Source organism: Panicum hallii, chromosome 9 (assembly GCF_002211085.1).
Source record: "Panicum hallii strain FIL2 chromosome 9, PHallii_v3.1, whole genome shotgun sequence".
Lineage (NCBI taxonomy): Eukaryota > Viridiplantae > Streptophyta > Magnoliopsida > Poales > Poaceae > Panicum > Panicum hallii.
In genome coordinates, this window is record NC_038050.1 from 67970943 (window position 1) to 67993982 (window position 23040).

The window sequence follows — 23040 nt, forward strand, 5'->3', positions numbered from 1 at the left end:
GAAGGACGTTCTTCCCTCTTAGGTCTTTTGCATGGTGTTTAGCAGGGAGACCGAACTTGTCTATTGAAGAGTCTGTGTGTCGTCATTTTTTTGTGTTACACTGTTTAACGATTGTTTTGTCGAGAGAATGTGCCATGTTGCTCCGATCCTTGTTAGTGTATGGGCATAAGTTCACGTTCTTCTGTTTAGTTTTTCAGCATTTTTTACTTTTTCTACCCTCGGCAAAAGATAGATTAGAAGCTAGCGTCTCCTCGTATGTTTGGCCATAAAATCATGTTTAGACGTATGCTAAAATGCACGGTGCGTTAACAGTGTTAGTGTTTATGGTCTGCAAGTGTTTGGACTTATAAAATGCAAGCACACATCTTGATGCATGCTATGATGTATGCAGAGTACAGAACATACGAGTAGACGCTCCTCGATGAAAGGTATATTCCCTTGTAGTACAGTTAACATGTCAGTCAAAATGTCAAATAGACAATCCAATGGTTGGCATATTGCGAACTTTTTTGTTGTGGAGGCTAGCAAGAACTGAAATGGGGAAAGAAAAAAGTGAGGCGGACCAATGGCCCAGTCCATGAACGCCATCCCCCCGGGCCTCAGACCTCCCGAGCCCATGGCAATCATCCTCTCTCGGTGTGCCCAACGCTACAAGGCCCAATCCGTAGATTTCAGCGGTGCAGGACTAGCAGCCTAATAACTTTCAGATTCTTCTACTACTTCTCATGCCTAAACTGCCCTCTGAGGCGCTGACCCTCTCCCTTTGGATACCGCGGATTAGCACGTACTGTCAACGATCGTCGACCAAGTTGCATTTTGGCTTATCTGAGAGGAACTTGGAGATTGACCCGAGTCTAGGATATACAAAATAAAATAACTGATGGACCTGAGGAATCCATCTTAGACTTGTGATGTTTTTTTTTGCGAGGTTAGTAGTATGATGTCAACGTGTCGCTCTGCATGCCTTCACCCAGTATTCAACATTTCTATCAGGACGAGGTCACGTGGGCTAACATTAATGTGACTAGGCGAGCCGGCGATGTCTGCACCATCTGCGCCGAAATTCTAGTATATCATGCCGCAGTATCCAAAGGGAGTCATGTGTTCTCTGCAGTGCCGGTAACATGGTGCCATTTGGAGTATTGTAGAGCAACAGGTGGCGCCGGATCCGGACAGCGCATGGTCGCATCACAGGTGGGCGCGCCGTGTACGGGCGCAACGGAATCTGTTCAAAGAATTTTTCACCGGCGTGCCCGCGGTTGATGCCTTGCCCACGAAGCAGTAGTCAAGCCAACGGTCCTAGGATGACGGCGCGCCACCCTGACGACAGATCCCACACGGCTGGTCTAGTCTGAGCCCAGGACTCGGACCGGGACAAAGCGACAAGCCAAGCACCATGCGCTCACTGCAGGCAGCAACAAAACGCCAACGCGCGCACAGCCGAGCCGTAACCGCGCACACAACTCAATGCCAGCGCCGGAAACCGCAAGAGCACGGGCACTTGTGCCAAAGCCAAGCCCAAACGCCCGGACCCGCTCCCCGTCCGTTTTAGCCCCAGCAAACCCAAGTATTTGCGGAACGAAACCGCACCTGGTGCTCGCAAACCGCGCATCCGGGCATCTGCATCGCGTCGCCTTCCGTTCCCTCTCCCTCCCCCAACAGAACACCGCGCCACAGCTAAGCCCGCGTCCCCAATCATACGTACCACCGCGGCCGTGTCCGCTTCCTTCCCTCCCTCCCTCCCCCGTCTCCACCCTCCCCTCCTCTCCCCTCCCGCAAGCGCCCGCCCCGGCGTACACGGATGCGCCGGCGCGCTCCCGCCCCCAAACCCTAGGCCCGATCCCGATGGCGACGCCGGTCACCGGCGACCGCTACCTCGACCTGCTGGTCCGCTTCGTGGAACGCAACGCGGGCGCGCTGCTCGACGGCACCGTCACCCTGCGCCTCCACCCCGTCGGGCTCCACTACGTCGCCTCCCGCCTCGAGGCGCTGCGGGAGCTCGAGGCCGTGGGCGCCGGCGCGCCCGTCGACTACCTCCGTGCCTACGTCGCCGACCTCGGCGACCACCGCGCGCTCCAGCAGCTCCGCCGGATCCTGCGCCTCCTCACCTCGCTCAAGGTCGTCGCCCCGGGGCCCGGCCGCGACCCGGCGCCGCTCTCGCTCCTGCCCTTCGCGCGCCTGCGCGTGCTCGAGCTGCGGGGCTGCGACCTCTCCACATCCGCCGCCAGGGGGCTGCTCGACCTCCGACACACTCTCGAGAGGCTCGTCTGTTACGATTCTACGGTGCGTTCCTACCATCTGCTGCACAATTTCGTTTGTATTCCTTGCCTGGGCCAATTCGCGTGGTGGTGACCACAGGCTCTACCTATGATCCTCAACTACCCTGAGCCATTCTGAGCTGTCAATTGGACCTATGGTTTGCTGTTCTGGTTCATCAACAGCTAGTGAAGCGCCATTATTTTAGCCCGTTGCTGCAATGCTATGGTCCACACTATTGATCCATTCCTAGGATCCGAATCAATCCTGTTCATTAATTCTGTTCACTCAACATGTTTCTGCCATTTTGCTAATCAATTAGATGTTCGTGCTAAGACGCTTTCTGCTTCTTATTTTTATTCAAGTTTCATTCAGGTCTTGCTTGCAGGGTTCAGTATCATATTGTCCTGAAATCATCATCATATACTCCTTTCCTAATTCGAAATGAATTTAGTCCTCAGCAGTTTCTCTGAGGTAGATGGATTGGGGCATCTTACAGAGTCCCTACAGTTCTGATTGTTGGTTGCTTTCAATGATGACGTGTACGATTGTATCACTGCTTTCTCTTCTGAGACGATGCATGCTAATGTAACAATCATCTCTGCTGCGCTTGCTGTATTACTCTGTGGTAATTAGCAAGCTTTGGCATTAAGAACTTGTCCAGCCATGTGGTCTCTTAACAAACATAACATACTGTGATCTGTGCATGCATCTTCATCTACATCCTTTTGCAAGTTATGGAGAAAATTTTAACTGGAACCACTGTTCATTCAAATTTGATATTCACAGTGATCTTAGTAACTATCACGGGCATAATGCATTCTCAATGGCTGATAGCATCTCTTTCTCTAGCTTTAATGTACTTCTTTTGGTGTCTGCATCCTGATTTGGCTTGCCATATTTTTAATCTTTAGTGGTATACAGTCAAATGTTCATCTAGCACCAAAGAATTCATTTAGAAAGAGAAGTAGCATTAATCATCCCCTTCATCAATTCTGTGAATCCAGGCTTCCTTGCAAAGCACTTCCACATTATTAGAATATTTTAGCCGAATTCACAATAGTTGATTTTCATGCTACTGCAGGATGCTCTTAGGCATGTTTTCGCAAGTAGAATCACGGATATCAAGGACTCTCCTGTATGGAGCAAACTTTCATACGTCTCATGTGCATCTAATGGCATAGTACTCATGGATGAATCGCTGCAATTGTTACCGGCAATTGAAACACTGGATCTTAGTCGCAACAAGTTTGCAAAGGTGGACAATCTGCGTAAATGTACGAAGTTGCGAAATTTGGATCTTGGATTTAACCATTTGCGTTCGATCTCATCCTTGAGTGAGGTAATTGTGTTTCCTTTTTATAATCCACTCCAGAACATTGCCACACGGTCTAGCTTATTCTGGTTACATTCTTTTAGTGGTATCTACAGTTATCTGTTGCTTTCTTGCAGGTTTCCAGCCGAATTGTAAAACTTGTTGTGAGGAATAACGCTTTAACTACAGTACACGGGATTGAGAATCTCAAATCACTCATGGGGCTTGATCTCTCATACAATATCATATCAAATTTCTCAGAATTGGAAATCCTGGGCACCCTGTCCCTATTGCAGAACCTCTGGTTGGAAGGCAACCCTATCTGCTGTGCTCGGTGGTATCGAGCACATGTGTTCAGTTTTTTCCGCAATCCAGAGAATGTAAGTAGTTAACTTCAAACATCAGACTATTTCTTTCCTATAACTTTCCCCATCATAATAGTTTGTTCCGCAGTATTGGAGTAAAGTGACAGATCTGTTCCCTGGCTTTTTCTGGTTCAGTTGAAGTTAGATGATAAAGGTATGAACACACAAGAATACTGGGAAAAGCAAGTACTGTTTGCATGCAGACAAAATCAACCTGCTGGTTATGGGTTTTATTTCCCTGCAGTAGATGATCATGAAGATGAAGACACGTTAACTTCAAAACTGGTTTGTATCTGTTATTCTGTTACACCAATTGAACTATGTTGATACATTGGATGTAGCACGAAATACCAAGATTCCTTGTTCGGAAATTTCCTGCGTTACTATTCTCTTGCAGTATAGATAATTTACCACAGGTATTGTGGTGAATTGCAGTTATGCTTTCATTTTATTCCTGAAATTTACATTTCCTTTTTAGTTTTCAGAAACAATGCAGAAGCAACATTTTTCTTGCTTTCATAAATTTGGTTTCTGGTTGATTCATCCAAGATGGTTGTGTATATGATCATCATTTTCAAAAATTCAAGATATGCTTTCCATGCTTATTTGCAAAGTTGAAATAGTGTTATACTATCCTAGGATCTTGCATAAGTTCTTAGTGTCTGACCAACTTGATGTGACTTCTTCAATGATTAACTGATATTGCTTTTCTTATGTTTTTACTTTAGAGAAAAATTTCCCGACTTGCCAGCATAGTAGAGGGAGAGACAAATCTCTGTGATGATGGTATAGACCAACAGTCCACCCCCTGTGATAGTGACAGTTCTAAGAAGGATGAAACTGCAGCTACTGATCATGACGTAAGAATTGCTTCATTGATAAACACTGCTGAATTGCTGAAGAAACAAAAATCAAGTAATTGGCTCCGTGAATTTAAGGAGTGGATGGATGACAATGCAGAGAAAACAGAAGGTGAAAACCTACCTGTTGATTTCACCAATGGCAACGGAATGTATATTAGACAAAAGAAAAGGCAGAGAGCACACAAGGAGACTTCAAATAACATGTCGGATTTGGTACATGTATCAGAAGGTGGGAGCAGCTCAAACCTTTTGGAATCTTATTCATTTTTCACAGATGCATGTTCTAGTTCTAATGGAATCATCAAAGATTCCACAAATGAAGTGAATGGAGACCAAGCTCATGTAACGATGCACTTGAATTCTTTTCAACGACCTACTCCCCTTGAGTTAGTAGGCACTTCACATACTGACCCCTTCTCTGAATTGGAAGATGGTTCTAAAAATATGGTGGCAAATGGAACTCCATCCAATACAATGAGCAAGTTAATAGAATCGAGTCCATACAGTGCATATCCTAGTCCACAATCACCTCCACAATACAAGGAGGACATTCTACACCGCAGACTTTTCCTGGAGGAAGAATTTTTGCAGATTTCAGGACATCTTCATTCTGTCGGTTCACTCGGTAGTGGTAGCAGCTGCAGCGATGATTCTTCAGATGATTTTTGTTCATGCAATTCGGAAGATGATTGCACAGAAATTCAGACAAAGATGGAGTTGGCTCTTAATGGACAGGTAGCTTCGTTTCCTTTTGTGGATAGCGATCATGAGGGAAAGTACTTTTTAGGGGGGGAAAGTTTGTCTGACCATTCAGCAGAAGATGAACCAAGTCTTACAGGTCGCAGAGAGTTTGATATTGAGGAGTTTCATGACAGTAACCAGAGGAATGGTCATCTAGGTCACAATTCAGGCGATTTATTTGGACAAAAAGGCAAGCAGAAGTTTGAGAGGGCGGTATTTGCTTTCAAGAATCATAATGGTACCAAACTACAAAATATTGAAATGGATGGCGATCAGGTGGATGAGCATGTTTTAATTGAAGGAAATGGCCATTTGACATGCAACCGGATGAGTAGTACTCACAAGGAAGCAGGCCCTGAAAACCGTTATTCAAGAATCCTGCCTAAGAATGTCGGCACAAATATGATTTCTTGTAACACAGACAAACACAAGATTGTTGAGGATATCTTCAACTTGGAAGTAGCAAACAATGACAAGTCTGAAACATGTGAACAAGTAGCCTGTTGTGCATACCTGTTTCAGGATGCAAGTGCTTTAGCTCAAAGGTGAGAGCTATTTTCTCTGCGTTCACTGACTCTAAAAACATTGCAAGAGCTAACTTTGATGACAGATTTTGCATTGGTTAATAAACTAGAATGCACCAGATTAATGGAATAATGGCTTGATGTCAAATTGTATTCGTGTCCACAATGATTATCATTAAAAAATTGTGTCTTTTTGTACAACTCCTGTGGATACTATGTATTATTCCTCTGTCAACAACGTAAGGCGTATTTTGAAATGGATATGTTCAAAAGTAGATTATGACCATCATTTCCTCTTACAGTATACTAGAAAGTACCTTGAATCTATTGATGTAACTTTAGTGCTCTAAATATGATTATAATTTGACTTTTTAAATCAAAATGCGCTGTACATTATTGGATGGAGGGAGTATGTTTCTGTAAGCTTATACAGGTTAAGGATTGAGTACAATATATCAGTAATTACCCCTTTTTTATGCCAGATATTTTTTTTATTTGACAATACATCTGTGTGGCACTTGAAAATTGCAGTTCTTTGAGGGAGAGCTTGTCATAGGAATGTGCTTGCGAGATAATTAAATTTCAAATTAATTTTCTGAATTAGTGAAACAAAACATCACAGTAATTGATGGTGCAACCCCTTGGCATGTGCATTAGCTGTGTCCTAGACAAAGAAAGATATCTGTAGTCGTTAACTTATATATGCACCATTTAATAGGTGCTTAGCCCATTGTCTTGCATAATGCATATTATCGGGTAACTGGCGTGCGGCTGTTTCCATTCTTCAATGCATTAAGCAGTTACCAGTGCATGGTGGAAGTAAAAAATGTCTAGCTTTATTTAATTATAATCACATGCATTTTCTGTTTAATTCTAAACCACATTGACCTCTGACTTGTTCTCTTGCTTTCTGTAGAGAGGTAGCATTGGTGCGAAGTTCTCAAAACAAATTGTATGTACTGCTACTTGATATGGTTTGTGATGGAAAAGGTTAATTACTTGTTTTCCTACACATTGTTTATTTTTTCCATCTGAATCTTGTTTCTAGTTTCCTTCTGTTTGTTTGACTTTTGTGACTGGTCATTTTACATAGTCGTTATAGAAATTTTTATTCCCCATATCAGACCTTTGTTATCGCTATAATTTCTAACATACTGATAATTTACAGAAACCACCCAAAGAGTTTTGGGCAGCTATACTCTGGAAAGTCTGGAAAAAGTTACAATTGGGCTGGGACTACAGACACTGAGGTCCATTAGCATATCAATCGATAGCAATGGTGGCTTAGCATACTGAGACTTACTTTTATTTTGCAACATCACAGGGTACACATGGTAGACGATACAACCCATCTATTCTTCACACGGACTTCCAAGGAAGCACAAGATGTGCTTTGGCTCTTGAGTGTAACTAACTTCCCCAAATTAAACCGTGAGATACATTTGCAAAGGTATGGTTTCTACAATCACCACAAACAAACAAACTTCTTTTTGAGCCAAAGAACGAACACTTTATTTTGTTTGTTGCAGCATCTTTTCCATTTTTCTTATTAAGCTTATTTGTGCAATTTAAATGACAGTTGGGAGAATATCCAAGTTAAATTCTTTGAGAAATTTATATGTGGATCTGCAAAGATGGGAATATTTCTCTACTCTATGTTGATGTTCTGGAGGAATGATGCTGAAGGTACCATGATCTGGCGATCTGGGTGATGAAACATCACTATATTTTGTTGATGGAACACATCAGAACTACCTTTCCATTCTTTGAAGTTTGCATCTAACAAAATAGGATTTACTGCAAACATCGTGCGGGATCATCTTCAGTTCTTCTTTAGCCTTAAATTAACTTCAGATTCAACATTAAGTCATCTAAAATAAGCCACCATTGGCTAAATCTGTGGTAAACTTGATCAATCAAGTAGATATGTCTACTGTAAACTTATATACAAGTAACAAGTGCAATCATGTGAACTTTCAACATGAACTCTTGGCTATTGCATGTCCATAATTTCACTCTTAACTTCAATCGATCATTTCCTATTGCACTTTTGTCTTCTTGATTACTCTTGCAAGTTGCTGAGACATTATTGGTCACTTTTCTTCTGCAGAAGACTCCCTTTTTATCAGATCCATCTTTGTCACTGAAAGATCAATATTGGTGTGCATTGAGGACCTAGATCAGTTTGGTGGTGTGCCTAATGATTTAGATCCTCCATACTTTTCTCTTGATGCATCTTGTTCTATTCACAATATTCAAGAAGTGGTAAGTTGTGTTTGTCTTTTAGTGATTCCAATTTCTCTGGTTTACTACATGATAACTTGCAACATTATATTTTCATAAACCCTTTGTTAGCTCTGTTGAATAAAATCATTGTGGTGATTATAATTTTTAGTATCTATATGCACACGGTTTTCTGTTTAGCAGTAATAACTTGTGTGAGCCAGTCACTTAACCGGAAGCTCTCTTATGGTTCCAATTATGTCTTGATTATTTTCGTACTTAGCTGCACAGCCGCTTGGCTGCAGGGCTCTAACAGCCGAACCTGCCGGCGGCTGTCTGCAGCTGGGGGGACGGCTGCTGCAGCGGCAGCCGCAGCCACAGCTGCAGCAGCTGCATCCAAGCACCCATATTGATATCTTCCTCGTCTGACAAGAATAAAATTCTCCCTTTAGATACGCGACTCAAATTTTCAACTGTTGCAGAGGCTCTTGTATTGCTGCTCTTACTTGCTGAATCCTTATTAAAACTAAAAGGGGGAACTAGAAATATTGTAGTTTGTTGCCGTCCATAAGCTATATGGTGGGCATAACATCATGTAAAGCTCATTGATATTGGATATAAATAAAAGTAATGTTATTTTAAGGTAAACTTGTCAAACTGATGCAGCCAGTATGACCATATGGTTAGCTGGAATATTTGTAAAAGGCTTCTGGGGACATAGGAGGTTTTTGGGGATACGTGCAATCTCTTCTATCAAATGAAATCAATTTGCATCTTTTGTACACTTTTCTTAAATAGCTTGTTCGGACATAGCATATATGACCAGAACCTGAAACCGAGACCAAAATCGTGGTATTTGGTCCTGATTTTGTTATTGTTTCAAGGTGAGTGATTTATTAATGTCAAGTTCGGTGACCGCTCTCGGTTAACCTCACTGACGGATCCATGGGGTGAGCTTTGCTATCCTTATCTATCTGCGCTCTTGTCCACAAAGCAACCAGGAGAAAATTCGGCAGCAGATCGAGTAACAGTTAGTTGACTGAAATTTTTAAAACCCAAAACAACCAGATCGAAGTTCATGGCAGATCGAAAGTTCATGACCAAATGCCCACCCCTTCTGTTATAGGGTGTTTTTGCTTTTCTTTTCTTTTTCTACATGAACTGTGCAAGGTCATTCAAAAAGTTAATATTATTGCAATGTATACATTCAGGTCATGGATCAGCACAACGACAAATGTTTGACATTGATTTTGGACAATCATAGGCAAGGAGAGTTTCACAATAGCATCCAGAATCCGAGTAACAAGCAATCTGATGAAATCGACAGGGTACATACATGGAAACTTGAGTGGTTCACTCAAGAAGCACTTCTGAAGTTCATTTCTGTACTTAAGGCTCTTTACTCGACAGCAGCAGCTTCGTCTTTACCTGTAAAGTGTATATCCTGATAGTGTTGGTTCTTGTAGTTAGTGATTTCATTCGTTCTTTTGGGGGTTGTATGTAGATGTTTATCTGTATAGTTTGATAGTTAGGTTCCAGGTTTGTGCTCGATGTATTCTTTGTAGTTAGTATAGAAAGTTTTCCCGGCCTGAAGTTGTACAGCACGGTGCTAGAAGTGAGTGTAAATGAAAGGGATTGCCGTTTTGGCAACGAGCGGTTTCGAAAACGTTATTTTCAGAACATCAGGTGTTGTTAGTTTTTGTCGCTAGGATGGACTAAAAAAGCAAATGTACTGGCTTGATCAGGAATTCACAGAACATAGACAAAGGTTAAAAATCATTCATTGACAGCTTGTGTTGCAGAGGATCTCTAACCCTGCCGGGGTGCTTGCTATGCTTTCTACAGTACTGCATACGACTGGTACGTCACACTTGATACAACAAAGGTAAAATCATGCTCATACAGTGAAACTAAAACTACGTGTCTCACGCCAGTGCAATAACTTCACATGAGTTCAACTCGTTACCCTTCTGTCGCTAATTTGCTACCGTTGTTTGTACAAGGTTCATCCTCCACAACCGCACCTACGCACCCATTCACCGTCGCCAGCATGTGAAGCCTTGACGGGATCGGCGACAGTCCAACATCAGCAACACCTTCGAGCTGCTGCACGACGAGCCCCATGGTCGGCCGGTCGCCTTCTTCATCTTGGATGCACCAGCACGCGACCTTGCAGACCCTCTCAAGCTCGTCCACGTTGGCATCCCCGGCCAGCTTCTCGTCAAGCAGGCCGACCACGTCGCCCGCGTGCAGCTTGACCGCGGCGTGCACCGGGAAGTACACGGCGGAGCGGTCGCCCTCAGAGGAGCCGTTGTTCCGGCGGCCCGAGACGAGCTCGAACAGCAGCAGGCCGAAGCTGTACACGTCGGCCTTGGCGGTGACCGGCGCGCCGGTGAGCCACTCCGGCGCGAGGTAGCCCATCGTGCCGCGCATGGTGGTCAGGACGCGGCTGAATTCGTGGCCGACGAGCTTGGCCATGCCGAAGTCCGCGAGCTTGGCGCCCAGCTCCTCGTCAAGCAGGATGTTCTCGGGCTTGATGTCGCAGTGTATGATGCACTCCCGGCACTTCTCGTGCAGGTAAGCCAGGCCCCTGGCCACGCCGACCGCGACGCCAAACCTCTGGCTCCAGCTCAGGACCTTCGAGCCCGAGCTGTTCCTGTTCTTGAACAGGTACGCGTCCAGCGAGCCGTTGGGCATGTAATCGTACACGAGCGCCTTCTTGTTCCCCTCCGAGCAGAAACCGCGGAGGCGGACGAGGTTGATGTGGTGGATCATGCCCAGGGTGACGACCTCGGCGCGGAACTGCTTCTCGCCCTGCCGCAAGCCGTCGAGCTTCTTGACGGCCACGGGCGTCTTGTCGGGGAGAGCCCCCTTGTACACCGACCCGAAGCTGCCGCTCCCGAGCTTCTCCGTGAAATCCCGCGTCGCCGCTTTCACGGCCTGGTAGTCGAACAGCAGCAGCGAGCCCTGCACCGCCGTCACCTTGCCCTTTGCCCGCCGCTTCCGCAGCACCACCGCCACCGCGACGGCGATTATGAGGCACGCCAGGAGCAGGACCACGGCTGACACCGAGCTGCTGAGGATCACCATCGACTTCCTCCACGAATGCGCCGGCGCAGGCGGTGGCACCTCCGACGCCGCGACACGGAGGTGAAGCACCGCCGCCCCCGCGACGCCTTGGTCGCCTTGGTCGTTCGTCGGGAGCGTCCTCAGGTTGACGAGCTCGCCGTTCCACACCGAGCACTTGGTCCCGTCGTAGAGGTACGCGGTGCACGAGCAGTCCCGCCGGCAGGCGGCCGCACATGCCTTGTCGCTCCGGGCTCCGGCCGCCTCCGCCGAGCCGTTCGGGAGCTGCACGGCGTGCGGCATCTTCAGGAACCCGTCGTTGGTGCACGCCAGCACGGCCCGCCTCGCGCACCCGGACGCCGTGTTCCCCAGCGCCCACTCCCCCTGGGACTGGGGCGCGAAGGCCGCGGGGCACTCGCACGCGGGGCTGGTGGTGTTGCTGCACACGCCGAAGGGTCCGCAGGAGCCGTAGACGTCGCACGCGTCGTGGGGCTCCGTGCAGAAGAGGACCCAGTCCCCGCCCTCGATCCACTGCCGCCGCCGCATCTGCCCGTTCACGTGGAGCACGAAGTTGCCGATGCCCATGGGCTTCCGGTCGTGGTAGCTGAAGAAGTTCACGCTGGCATTCGGCGCGTAGGGGACGCCGACGAAGTAGCCCGACCGCATCTCCGGCACGTTCTCGAAGACCTCGCCGTCCCACAGGCCGGTGGTCCAGTACTGGTGGACGCCGCCGGCGAGCAGGTCGAACTTGGCCTGCCCGCGCGGGTCGATCACCATGGAGAACGCGCCGGGCGCCGGGTTCTCGGAGTCGGTCCACGACGTGAGGAAGCTGTGCACGCCGCGAGCCCGGTCGTAGCCGAGCGTGGCCCCGGGGAGCCACGTGTCCGTGGGGTGGTCGAAGCTCTGCCACGTCACGGTTGCCGGCGCCGACGCCGACGCCGTGGCTTTGCTCCGCACGACGAGGTTGCCGTCGTCCTGGAGCGTGGCGACGGTGGTGCCCGGGGACGAGGTGGACGCGTTCGACGACCACAGCAAGGTGTTGGATGGCGCCGCCTGGACAAGGAGCTCGCCGCGGTCGCTCAGCGTGAAGCGAGAGGCCGACGGCTCGAGGATCGGGCGCTCTCGGTTGGCTACCCATACGACCGTTTGCTTGGAGACTTTCTTGAACCAGATGCCGATGTAGTACTTCTTGGACTTGCCGGGGGAGAAGAGGCCGAGCTCGAAGTTGCCGCCCTTGGAGACCAGCGTCTGGTTCCATTGGAGAAACTGGCCCAAGGTGAGGGTGTCGATAGCTCCAGTTGTTTGGAGGTTGAAGCTGGAGAAGAGCAGGAAAACGAGGATCAGCATGGTGGCTTGCAGTTGCAGCTCCTACTGCACGAGCTAACAATTGTTGGTCTTTGTTTGATGTTTCAGATACAAGAAGTTGGCTGAGGCCATTATATACAGCTTGACGCATCCTGATTCTTTGAATTGGATCCAGCCACGGTGTGCCCATGTGAGCACTAAAGAATTCAGATGTTTTTGGCAGTCCGTGGAAGTGGGACCCGTCGATTTGCATCTTGGATAGTCAACACTTGTATATCCCATGTACCTCTTTGTTTTTTAACTAAACCCATTGAACTTTTTCACAACCGCATTTGCATCATCTGAACTCGCCTCGCATCAAGTGGAAATATCAGGACTTTCTTCAGAACAATGGCAAGAAAATCCATGGAACATGGGAATAAGGCACATAATAGCAGACGAATTATTAGCACCAAATCTTTTTTAGGGTTCCCTCTGTTTTTACTATGTGCATTAGGATTTTTTATTAAAAAATCGATATGATGTGTATATTTGGACCATCAATTTATTTACAATATATCACCAGGTGCTACAAAATCAATAGTGTATTAAAAGATATTTGAAATATGAATTTATTTACACACTATAAGCATCTATATAATTTGATTAATTCCAAAATTATGAAGTTTGACTATTCAAATCCTAATACATTTACTGAGAACAAACTAAGGTTTTGAGAGAGAGAAAAGAGTGACACCTGGGATGTTTCTTACAGCCAAAACTGCCTCAAGATCAATGCAAACATTCACGATTCAAACTAACCATCCTATTTTGTATTCACTATAATTAGAGATGCAAGTTACATATATTTTGGATCATTGGATCAATCCAAAAATTTGATAAAATAAATTAGAATGGCATTCTGCATAAATAGCTTGGGAGAAGAAATTAACTAGAGTGATATGTCATTGTAATTAATTAGCTAACCAAAAAATACTACTGGGTACCCACTTGCATCCTCTATAATGTCCTGAACAAATCTCAAAAGCATTTTTGGAGCATGCACTTACATTTGTACCCCTGCCCGGCAATATGCGGCATCAAATCATTACTTTCGTTAAGCTAGTACGTACTACCAGCATATGAGAAGAGATGGGGCCACTGCACCAAATGATACTATGTCGTATTCTTAACTTTACATTAGTCGACCGAAAAGAGCAGCATCCACCTGCTACATGTGTGTATGATTGGATTTCCCTCCCCTTCTCCTAATCTCTCTGGTTTGTCCGGCGTGTATCTCCTTTGACCTTTTCCATCATCCGCATGCTGTCTGCAGCACGAAGCTATCGCCACCACTTTATAGTTATTACGGTTGGTTACATGTCGCTATGGACATCAATTTGGGTGTCGAGGTTTGTCCATTACGCATCGAGGCGTTCGGCGTCATCCCGTTGCTCGAGCGGATATTTCTTTCCCCCCCTTCATCACGCGTTGACGTACGTCGACCTCGTCCCCGCTCAATCAGTGTACTAACAGCAACAGAAACCTTGGCGATGGAATGGCCAACTGGTCGTTATCGGAGAGGAAATGTGGCAGATGATTCCGGCACGGCACATATCGCCATAGAGTTAGCAGAGGCGATAATGATCGAGGCCGATCGTCGTCTCAAACCCAACGACGAATCCCACCTTGGCAAGCTCTCCACGCCGGCGCCGGCCGCCGACGCCTAGAGCTCCGCCGCCCGCGGGTTCCTGACCGGCAGAGCAAGCGCAGCAGGCAGGGTCGATCGGATCAGAGACAGAGCGACCAACAGGTCGGCTAGTGCTGAGTTGCTCCGCCATCAACCCGCGAATCAAACATGTTGGCCGCCGGGCCGTCCCCTCCGAATGCACGGTGGTTCAAATCAAACTAGCTTGGCTAACGGTCTTAATCGCGTTGCCCGTGACGTGACCGCAGGAGAAAAAGGCCGGAAGTTGGCGGATGGATTGCATGTCGCGGTGGGCAATCTAGGCTAGTCCGAGAGAAGAGCTGGTGCGTGCTGATGACCAGCAGCATTTTGTCCCACGCTGACAGTGATAACATCGCTGCTTTCTTTCTCTCACAGGGGAAAGTCTGTCGAGCCCGGTTGCGATATTTTCTGCTGTGGCCACCTCGGCCTGTTTCCCGTAGATGACTAGAAACAGCAAGCTTGACCTCAAAATGAATGGCCCATGCCACCTGAATCACTGTTCTTAGGAGGGCCAGATGTTCCGAGGACTCGCAGCTAAGCTCCTGAAGCGATCAATTGTGATTTGTGACTGACCACGTCCCGCGTGCACAGCGAGCTTTCTTGCAAGTTGTTCTTGAATGGGGTTGGGCCAGATTCAGCCCATAAATCGATTTTATGGGCTGGATGGGCTTGCCGCTCGATGCTGCCCGAATCGGCCTAAGTGGAGCCCAGCTAACGTCCAAGATGATACTGTCGCAACTACGCTGCCGTGACTTTTAGAGAGTGAGCTCCTTGCACGGTGCAGAAAATACTGAATTTCATAAGCCTAGTTATATTTATATTTTTTAAAAATACAACGTTATTTTTTATAGTTGCTCCATGACTTCTCTGAAGTTCAGACTTCAGAGGGGCCGTGGAAAAAGTTCAGATTGTTTGGGTCGTCTTTTACACATTTTGGATCGCCGTAGTGCGAAATTGTTCAATTCCATTACGAGAGACGCTTAACAAAATAAGGGTGGCCCCAAAAACCAACAGAAGAACATTCGAAAGAGTCCAATGGATCAGATCTCTGGCTTGGAATCCTCCTCAGGAGAGAAGGCATCACAATGGCGCACAGTATAATCATAGTCGATCATCTGGGGAAAGGATCCTCACTTCCAATCACTATCTCAAAAGAACAAAAAAAGGGAGAAAATGGATCTAAGAAATGGAAATCGCTACATGGAAAAATTTAAGAATGCTAGATGGATCAGATTTCTGGCTTGAATCCTCCTCCGAGGAGGGATTACATATGCGCACAGCTTAATCAAAGTCGATCAGCTGGGGAAAGGGTCCTCACTTCCATCCGAGTTTCTTATATCTCAACTAAAAGTACTCCAAGAAAAAAACTGACGCTACAAGTGAGTTGATTCGATATGCAATGAGTCAGATTAACATGTGTCAATCAGCAAAGAGCCCGCGATAAGAGCGGATCCTAAGACTGGGGCGACAATATCATATAATAATATCATATCAAAATTTCTAAGTAGCACGATTCGCCAAAGAAGGTGATATCCATTCTAACTACGAGAAGCATCCATAATATGGCACACTAGCAAAATCTTAGAAGAGACTTCAAAAGCAGGATCGATTGCGCACAGAAGAGACAGGCTCTCAGATAAAGGCCAGGTTTTTCCACAAGCCAAGAACCATCGGAAGAGCCCTTCAACCTCACCTTTGCATCGCTCCACAATCTTAACGATTCCTTCCACCCTCGTCCTCTTACTGAAGAACAAAAGAGAGTTCTTCAACAAGAGAGCGAGATTTCACGAGGAATCGCTAAGATTTAAGAGCCTAACGCAAAGGGAAGGCTGAAGGAACCCTTCCTCCGGCCTCTGTTTCGGTGTGGTTAAAGCAAGAATAGTCATCATCGAGCCATCAATTTATCATCCGGGCACAATATCAGATCAACCAGCTAGACAAAATCTTTTGAATCAAAGGAAATTAGAAAGAAACCGCATGATCGATCAGAAGAGAAGCGATTTGTTGGACCTACGAGAAAATGCGAGAATCTATCGGAAGAAGCCGCATGTCCAGAGGTCCATAGGTATGATCTGGCATCTCTTCGCAAACGAAAGCCTCGGATCCGCTCAGCAGCGACCCGGGCGACAGATCTTTCAAACGGGAAGAGTGCTCAGCGAAACGAACCTCGAGGAAACGAAAGCAAATTCGCGAGAAAAAAACGAAAGCAAAAAATAGCTGCGACGCCTGGCGCATGGAGACGAGGTTGAAGACGAAGAGATGAGGATGGCGGCGCCGAGGACGAACGATGAATACGATCTACTGCATCATTATATAGGGCCTCGGTTAGGGCGTGCGCACGGCTGCCAGAGCAAATTACATTTATACCCATACAGGCCTCATGGGCCAAGGTATCGTTGGTGCTTGGTGGCCTCATGGGGACCCAAAAAAGAGCAATAGTTGGAGCTTGGACTGGAATAGTGATGGGCCTGTCCCATCTTCCTCTCTGCAAGAATTGGACAAATCTACAAACTCGTTCTAGTTCTTCTTCAAGAACTTCATCAGCGAAATATCTTAATCCCACTAGTTACTTGGTAGCTGCCGTTGCTTTTTTGTTAGCTCTTAATTTGGAGGCTGAAGCCTGAATGTCATGTACTACGCTGATTTCAGTACAAGTCGGGAGTGAACAAAAGCAGACTGAGAGAAGCATGATTTTCGACAAAAAGCACCCTCATGCGTTGGGGGCATAGCTTTATACTGATTTGTTCGCTTTAGGGACAGCATACGAACGAGCTGTTGCCAGTGGAGTTCACAACTTCTACTGGACCCTGAACATTTTCCGATCGTTCATCGCATCTAACCAGACATCAGTCCAGCACATGCGCAACGGAGCAATCGCTGGGCTTCTCGCCAATTCCCGTTTGTCCCCAATCAAAAGAGAAGGCCGGCGGATGCAAGAGCTAACAGAAGCACATCCCGTTCCATTAGGAGTGACAATAGTCCCCTCCGCCAAACCAACACCCAGGCCAAATCCCACTTGACAGCAAAAAGAATCATCCCTCTCGCGAACGCCTAACTCCTCTGCAGGTCTCTGCATAATTGCGGGTGCCTAGTACTACAAACTACAGCCTCTCTACAAAAGGAGGACGCTCAAGAGCAGCACGGCGGAGACGACGCGGGCGAGAGCCGAGACGTCGCCGACCGCCCGGTGCGCGCCGGAGCCACCCTCCGTGGAGTTGGACGACGGCGCCAGCGAGGTGCCGTTCAGCAACGCCGACCCGTTCTTCCCAGAGTAGACGCAGGATCCATGGCCTGCAAAAAACAGAACAGCCAGGCACAGAATGAGTCAACAGATGGCGAGAGCTGAAATCCAAGGTTGTTCCTGAGTGATCTTAGACTTACTTGGGTCGGTCGTCGTGATCACGGCGACGCCGCTGAAGTAGCACGTCCCGGAGCCCATCCCCATGCCGTGGTAGTAGGCGTTGAAGGCGTACGTCGCGTGCGCCTCCACGGTGTCCGGCTCGTAGCACGGCTGCCCCTGCGTCAGCGCGGAGCAGTCCACCTTCCCGGGGCCGCACGCCCAGTCCAGCGCGGCCTGCAGCATCTTCGGGTCCGCGCCCTCCCGCGCCACGCAGTAGGTCTGGTTCGTCGTGTCGTTGGCCAGCAGCACGCCGGAGCCCGTCAGGTGCAGGGTGTACGCAGGGATGCCATTCATGTCGAACAAGCCCCAGTACTTCTCCGATGCCGACCCCGGCCGGGTGTCCTCGTCGTACAGCTCGTAGATGTAGGTCGGCACGGCCACGCCGGGGTGCTTCGGTGTGCCGGTGCTGTTCATCACGTGCCGGATGAGGTTGCTGTTGTAGGTGTCGGCGTTGTCGGAGGTGGCGTCGGGCTCGGAGGAGGGATCGCCCTTGTGCGGCCACCCGGTCTCAGTCACCATCACCGGCACGTTGGTGACGTTGAGGTACGCCATGGCAAAGTAGGCGGCGTCCACGACTGCATCGAAGACGTTGGTGTAGTGCAGCAGGGTGTTGGCGTCCACGGCCTCCTTGTTCGGTGGCAGCGGCCGGAACAGCGCGTAGTCCAGCGGGATGACGCCGTTGGAGCGCATGTAGTCGTAGTAGGGGTACACGTTGAGCATGAGTGGCGACCCCGTGGACTGCAGGAACTTGAGCATGGGCACGAGCACGTTGTCCAGCGACCGGTTGAAGAAGGCCTGCGACGGCGGGAAGGAGTCGAGGATGATGGACGAGGAGTGCGGCGTGGAGATCTTGATGTACCGGTCCAGCGCCGCGGCCACCAGCGCGTTCTGGAGGTAGCGCATGGCTGGCATGAGCAGCGGCGCGGCGTTGGGCTGCGCGGAGAGCACCTCGGACCCCACGGCGATGGCCGTGATGTTGACGGCGGGGAAGTGCGCGGCCACATTGCGCGCCACCCAGTTGGCCGCCGTGGCGTTGGAGTTGCCGATGGCGAGCAGCTGCTCGTTGGGTACGGAGACGATGACGCGGATGCCGGTGTTGGCGAGCGCCGCCAGCATCGCCGGGTCGGCGTCGTAGAGGCGGACGTGGCGGATGTTCTGCGAGCGGAGCAGCGTCGTGATCTGCGTCGGCGCCGGCACCGACGACATGGCCGTGCCAATGTTCACGCCGATGTACGCACCTGCACGCCATCAGAAGCAAACCAATAAAGTTCAAAATGTCAGAAATTTAACCACGGTAACAAGCATGCCACAAAATTGATATCCTGTCGCAAACCATCAGCATCAAAGTATCAGGTGGGCATAATTTCCTTTCGTTTTCATTTGATTAATGCAAAAGACAGGAAGTGCATCGTAAGGCAGGAATCCAGGTAGAAAAAAAATTCTTTTGAGCAAAGTTGTTGAGCAAAAAGATAAGAAATTTAAACTAGTACAGTGGCACGCTACAGTACAAAACAACAAAGGACCAAATGCAGGATACAATCAGTTTTCATATTGAAGAAAAGAGCGAAAAAGAGAAATCGAGATTTGGGACAGGACGCCCAAGCTAGCTCTAGCTGTAAAGCACAAGACAGGGCAACTGGGTACGGAGAAAGACGTTGGAAGCAGGAGCCACCACACCGCGCCGTGCCTCCATGCGCCATGCCGGCCGTCCACTCCAAATCCTGGGCTCTGTGCGGTGGCCACAGTGAACCAGTGATGCCCCACCGGGCGCCGGGCGCTGCACTTGCGTAGACAAGGACTTGTTTTAATGGCGCGGGCCCCGGCAAGGCCAGAAAGCCCAGAACAAGACGCTGCCAGGTGGTCCCGGAAACGGCGACCACCAAGCGGTCAAACGGTACACTGCACCCTGGGGACACACTGGTCACTGGCTGTGAAGCTCGCAGGCCAATTAACAGGTGATCCGTGATGCTAATCATGGAGTCATTAACACTGAGCACAGCTCATGATGAACACCGAATCCAGCCACGCCACACTGGCAGTCAAGGGAGAGACTGCCAGAGCCAGTGATTACTCTCACTACGATGGACACAGCCTGAGTCACTGACGGATTTTGCACGATCTTTGGCTACCCATGGCATTTGGCTGGCACTGGGATCAGTGGGAGCATGGTGAAAAAGATAGGCAACTGGCCAACTGAGGCAGACATGTAGGGCCCTGAAAGGCTGAGGCTAGTACTAAAGATCACGAGGCAATGTGCAAACTCGGAGCCAACCCTCTTCTGGCTAAACTTATGCACAAAGCGATCAGAGATTCATGCTAGCAACCTGCTTCAAGCTTTTCCCAGAGCAAAAGGAAAGCTGGGTTAAATAAGAGTACAGTTCATTGGGGATAGCAGCCGTTCAGCGGTTTAGCCGTTGCTAGACCAGCCAGCCAAGAGTACTTTACTACTAGTTCTATCTATCAGTATCCCTTCCCTTGGCAGCAAGTAAATCTTATTCCAGGACCAGGCTGATTAATATGATAATGACAGTGGATGTTCCAACCAAAATACATAAACCCATATAAAAAGTGGCGCACGTGAAGGGGGCAAGGGTCGAGAATGAGCATGGGGAAACAAACAGGGGGGGAAGGAAGGAATCCCAGGGAGAACGAAGCGGACAAGCAGAGCATGGGGGGCAGCATGTCCAGTCAAATCCAAGCCCCAAAAGTTACCTGCCGGTAAACTAGGCTCCTAGCCTGTTCTAGTATCTGAACAAGCTCTTTTTAAACATTATTAGCCTCCATGCTTAGGTGTTTGTTGATAATAATCTATTGGTAAACAGACTGGTAATGGAAGAACTAATAGGCAGACCACAAGACGACAAACTTAATCTGGAGAGAAAGGGACATCACTCAATCAGCTGGTCTCAATCACACTGCGTATGCTCCAAGATCGCAAAGAGAAACAGAGCCTACAGACTAAAAGCTGGCAGCACCGCCGCAGAGATGTGAGGCAATGAACAAGAACGTGGAGATCGATCCATGCATTCAGAACCAAGAACAGACATATCCAAATCGAAGCTGCAGAACAGATCAAAAGAGAGGGCACGAGGAGCCTCACCATCTTCACCATGAACTGCTGCGACGCCCAGCAGGAGGAGGAGAAAGACGAAGAGCAGCTTCTTCATGTTGCCGCAAGAGAAGCCCCCCAATAACTTTGCCGCCCTTCTCCCCTGTCGCTGCAATCTTTATCGCTCTCCAACTGCCCCGTCCCTCTCGCAACGGGTAAGAAGCAAGGCACCCACCGCCTTCACTGCAACTTCCAATCTGCCTGAACCCGAGAAGGATTCCAAGAAGAGCAAGCCAAGAAGTGGAAGGGGGAAGAAGAGATGGGAAGGAAGGAAGCGGAGTGGAGGAAGGCAGCGGTGTGAATGTCTGGTGGCAAGTTCGGGTTATAAATATGAGAATACAGAAAAGGAGGGTCTTTTTTACAAAAGCGGGGCGGGGCCCAACGGGCGGGGGAGCCCATCATGGGGCCGAAGCCGCTGGGTACCCTCCGACGTCGTAAATCCCACTGACGTATGGGACCCGAAAGTACATGACCCACGTGTCAGAGGAAAAGCTCCCCCTTCGGGAGCAGCGCGTTTAGCCGGTGGCGGTAGCAGTGTAGCACCGATCACACTGCGCATGTCAGGAATCCAACGGCTGCAGCACGATCTCGGGGCGCCACGAGGCGGGTGGCGCTGGCGCACCCATCCCGTCTCGACCCCCACGTACATGCGTACTGCGGCTAACAAATCGAACCCACCTGTCAGTGGCCCCCCGTACGCGTAACGACCGGTCGGCTTTCCCACCTCCGGGACGCAGGGGGCGTGGGCTTGGGACAACGGGAAAGAAACAAGCAAACCCCGATAAAGCTCACCCCTGCCACCGACGAGTGGGCCAGGATTCCGACCCCGCATGTCAGCTACAGCGGAGGCAGGCCCATGGGGACAGTGCCGCAGATGGGTGGGGGGCCGGACACGCTTCGCGAGGAGGAGGAGGAGGAGGAGGAGGACGGGACGGGACGGGGTCTGACGTGGCGCAGCAACGGTCAATTTCGCGGGCGCCCCGACCGGCCGTTGCTGATGCAGCAAGGAACGAGGCAGGCAGCCAGCGAGGCAGCGCTGGTCGCCTGCCTCGCTTTTCCCATGTGGCTCGGCTCGGGCGGTGACTGGGCGCGCTCGTGGCGATGATGCTCGCTGCCGCACTGGCTGCTTTGGCTTTCGTCCCCAACGGTCGTCTTCGCATTCGCAGAGGTCGTCTCGGCGGCGTGCACGCCGTGCGTACGAACGGTGGCCGGAGAGCTGCGCTTTTCACCTTTTGCTTGGGAATTTGGATGAAGCATCGAGGGGCCAGTGCTGCACAACCAGGAGTTCATCTGTACTCCGCCCACAACATAAGAGATTAAGAGATACTTAGATTATTAGATAGGCTAAGGACATGTTTGATTCGAACTAAATTACATACATACCCTTATTATTGCCTTAGGGACAGCTCCTAGGTGCCTAGAATAGAGTACTGTAAAGTTGTTGGGGCTAGCTCCTGTGTATCCTGGTTAAAAGGCTAATTATGTTCATGCTTGTTATTTTTCTCATATCTGTAGAGCGAGCGAGTAGATAGTGTGTTGAATCTCGTTGGTCCTGTCGCCCTGACATGAGTTGTCGTAGCCTCACATCATTAGCCAACCGTGTAAAAGTCAATCCATAGAATGCAAACTATTCAACCTTATTAGCATACATGACACGTTAAGCATATTTGTAAAAACTTAAGCACCTTATTCACCTTTTTAAGCATGAGATGTAAATGAGTAAATGATATGGAAAAAAAAACCCTTTCTTTTAGCTAGTCACCGCTTCTACCTGCTCTAATTTAGCCATATCAAGCGATATTACAACTTTTTTAAGGAGGAGCCATATTACAACCTGATGATGCCTACCTAGAGCGAATTGGACAAGCTCATATTCTTAGGATGTGTTTGTTTCGAAGACAAGTAGAACGAGCTAGTTATACGTGTTATGAATAGAGATCCTGGATCCAACCAATCTAGCGTGAGGTTGAAAGGGTTAGGTCCAATCTAATTTTTTATTTGGTTGGAGGGATTTAGAGGACGGAATGATGCCAATTTGACACCCGTAGCAACAGTAATCCATAGGCCCTACCTGTCATTGTCTTTTATTTTTTAATTTTTTTATACGGGACTCACTCCTTCCTCGCTCCTCCGCTCGATCCCGACAGCTCCTTCACCCGCGCTCG

At 48.7% G+C, this 23040-nt stretch overlaps 3 protein-coding genes and 3 non-coding genes across 6 annotated transcripts; 1 reads left to right on the forward strand and 5 right to left on the reverse strand.

The window, feature by feature from the left end:
* The first annotated feature begins 1683 nt into the window (after positions 1-1683).
* Positions 1684-9953, forward strand: LOC112873860. The gene is made up of 11 exons (XM_025936938.1): positions 1684-2283; positions 3341-3598; positions 3709-3951; positions 4072-4221; positions 4665-6085; positions 6981-7054; positions 7233-7314; positions 7389-7514; positions 7644-7750; positions 8175-8329; positions 9499-9953. Exons 1-11 carry the CDS (start codon positions 1846-1848, stop codon positions 9733-9735), a joined length of 3291 nt encoding a protein of 1096 aa, XP_025792723.1. The 5' UTR covers positions 1684-1845; the 3' UTR covers positions 9736-9953.
* Positions 9954-10046: 93 nt separating this feature from the next.
* LOC112873861 (G-type lectin S-receptor-like serine/threonine-protein kinase At2g19130) lies at positions 10047-12856 on the reverse strand. Its single transcript, XM_025936939.1, has one exon. It carries the CDS (start codon positions 12698-12700, stop codon positions 10250-10252), a length of 2451 nt encoding a protein of 816 aa, XP_025792724.1. The 5' UTR covers positions 12701-12856; the 3' UTR covers positions 10047-10249.
* A 2545-nt stretch (positions 12857-15401) lies between these two features.
* Positions 15402-15506, reverse strand: LOC112878423. Its single transcript, XR_003225748.1, has one exon. It is a non-coding gene; the product is annotated as a small nucleolar RNA Z103 (small nucleolar RNA).
* Positions 15507-15589: 83 nt separating this feature from the next.
* On the reverse strand, positions 15590-15690 carry LOC112878420. Its single transcript, XR_003225746.1, has one exon. It is a non-coding gene; the product is annotated as a small nucleolar RNA Z103 (small nucleolar RNA).
* Positions 15691-15767: 77 nt separating this feature from the next.
* Positions 15768-15854, reverse strand: LOC112878385. The gene has a single exon (XR_003225714.1). It is a non-coding gene; the product is annotated as a small nucleolar RNA U31b (small nucleolar RNA).
* A 1203-nt stretch (positions 15855-17057) lies between these two features.
* Positions 17058-21174, reverse strand: LOC112875968 (glucan endo-1,3-beta-glucosidase 3). Its single transcript, XM_025939982.1, has 3 exons — positions 20867-21174; positions 17748-19004; positions 17058-17657 (listed from the first exon to the last, which is right to left on the reverse strand). The coding sequence occupies exons 1-3, from the start codon at positions 20931-20933 to the stop codon at positions 17479-17481; spliced, it is 1503 nt and encodes a 500-aa protein (XP_025795767.1). The 5' UTR covers positions 20934-21174; the 3' UTR covers positions 17058-17478.
* Between the last annotated feature and the right edge of the window lie 1866 nt (positions 21175-23040).

What these genes read in the sequence shown, in the direction of transcription:
- LOC112873861 (XM_025936939.1), bottom strand. Translation starts at nt 12,700, where the DNA reads ATGCTGATCCTCGTTTTCCTGCTCTTCTCCAGCTTCAACCTCCAAACA.
- LOC112875968 (XM_025939982.1), bottom strand. Translation starts at nt 20,933, where the DNA reads ATGAAGAAGCTGCTCTTCGTCTTTCTCCTCCTCCTGCTGGGCGTCGCA. An exon ending in AGCAGTTCATGGTGAAGATG is followed by an intron (nt 19,005 to 20,866) that starts GTGAGGCTCCTC and finishes GATGGCGTGCAG; the next exon opens with GTGCGTACATCGGCGTGAAC. An exon ending in GATCACGACGACCGACCCAA is followed by an intron (nt 17,658 to 17,747) that starts GTAAGTCTAAGA and finishes TGTTTTTTGCAG; the next exon opens with GCCATGGATCCTGCGTCTAC.
- LOC112873860 (XM_025936938.1), top strand. Translation starts at nt 1,846, where the DNA reads ATGGCGACGCCGGTCACCGGCGACCGCTACCTCGACCTGCTGGTCCGC. An exon ending in CGATCTCATCCTTGAGTGAG is followed by an intron (nt 3,599 to 3,708) that starts GTAATTGTGTTT and finishes GCTTTCTTGCAG; the next exon opens with GTTTCCAGCCGAATTGTAAA. An exon ending in ACACGTTAACTTCAAAACTG is followed by an intron (nt 4,222 to 4,664) that starts GTTTGTATCTGT and finishes TTTTTACTTTAG; the next exon opens with AGAAAAATTTCCCGACTTGC.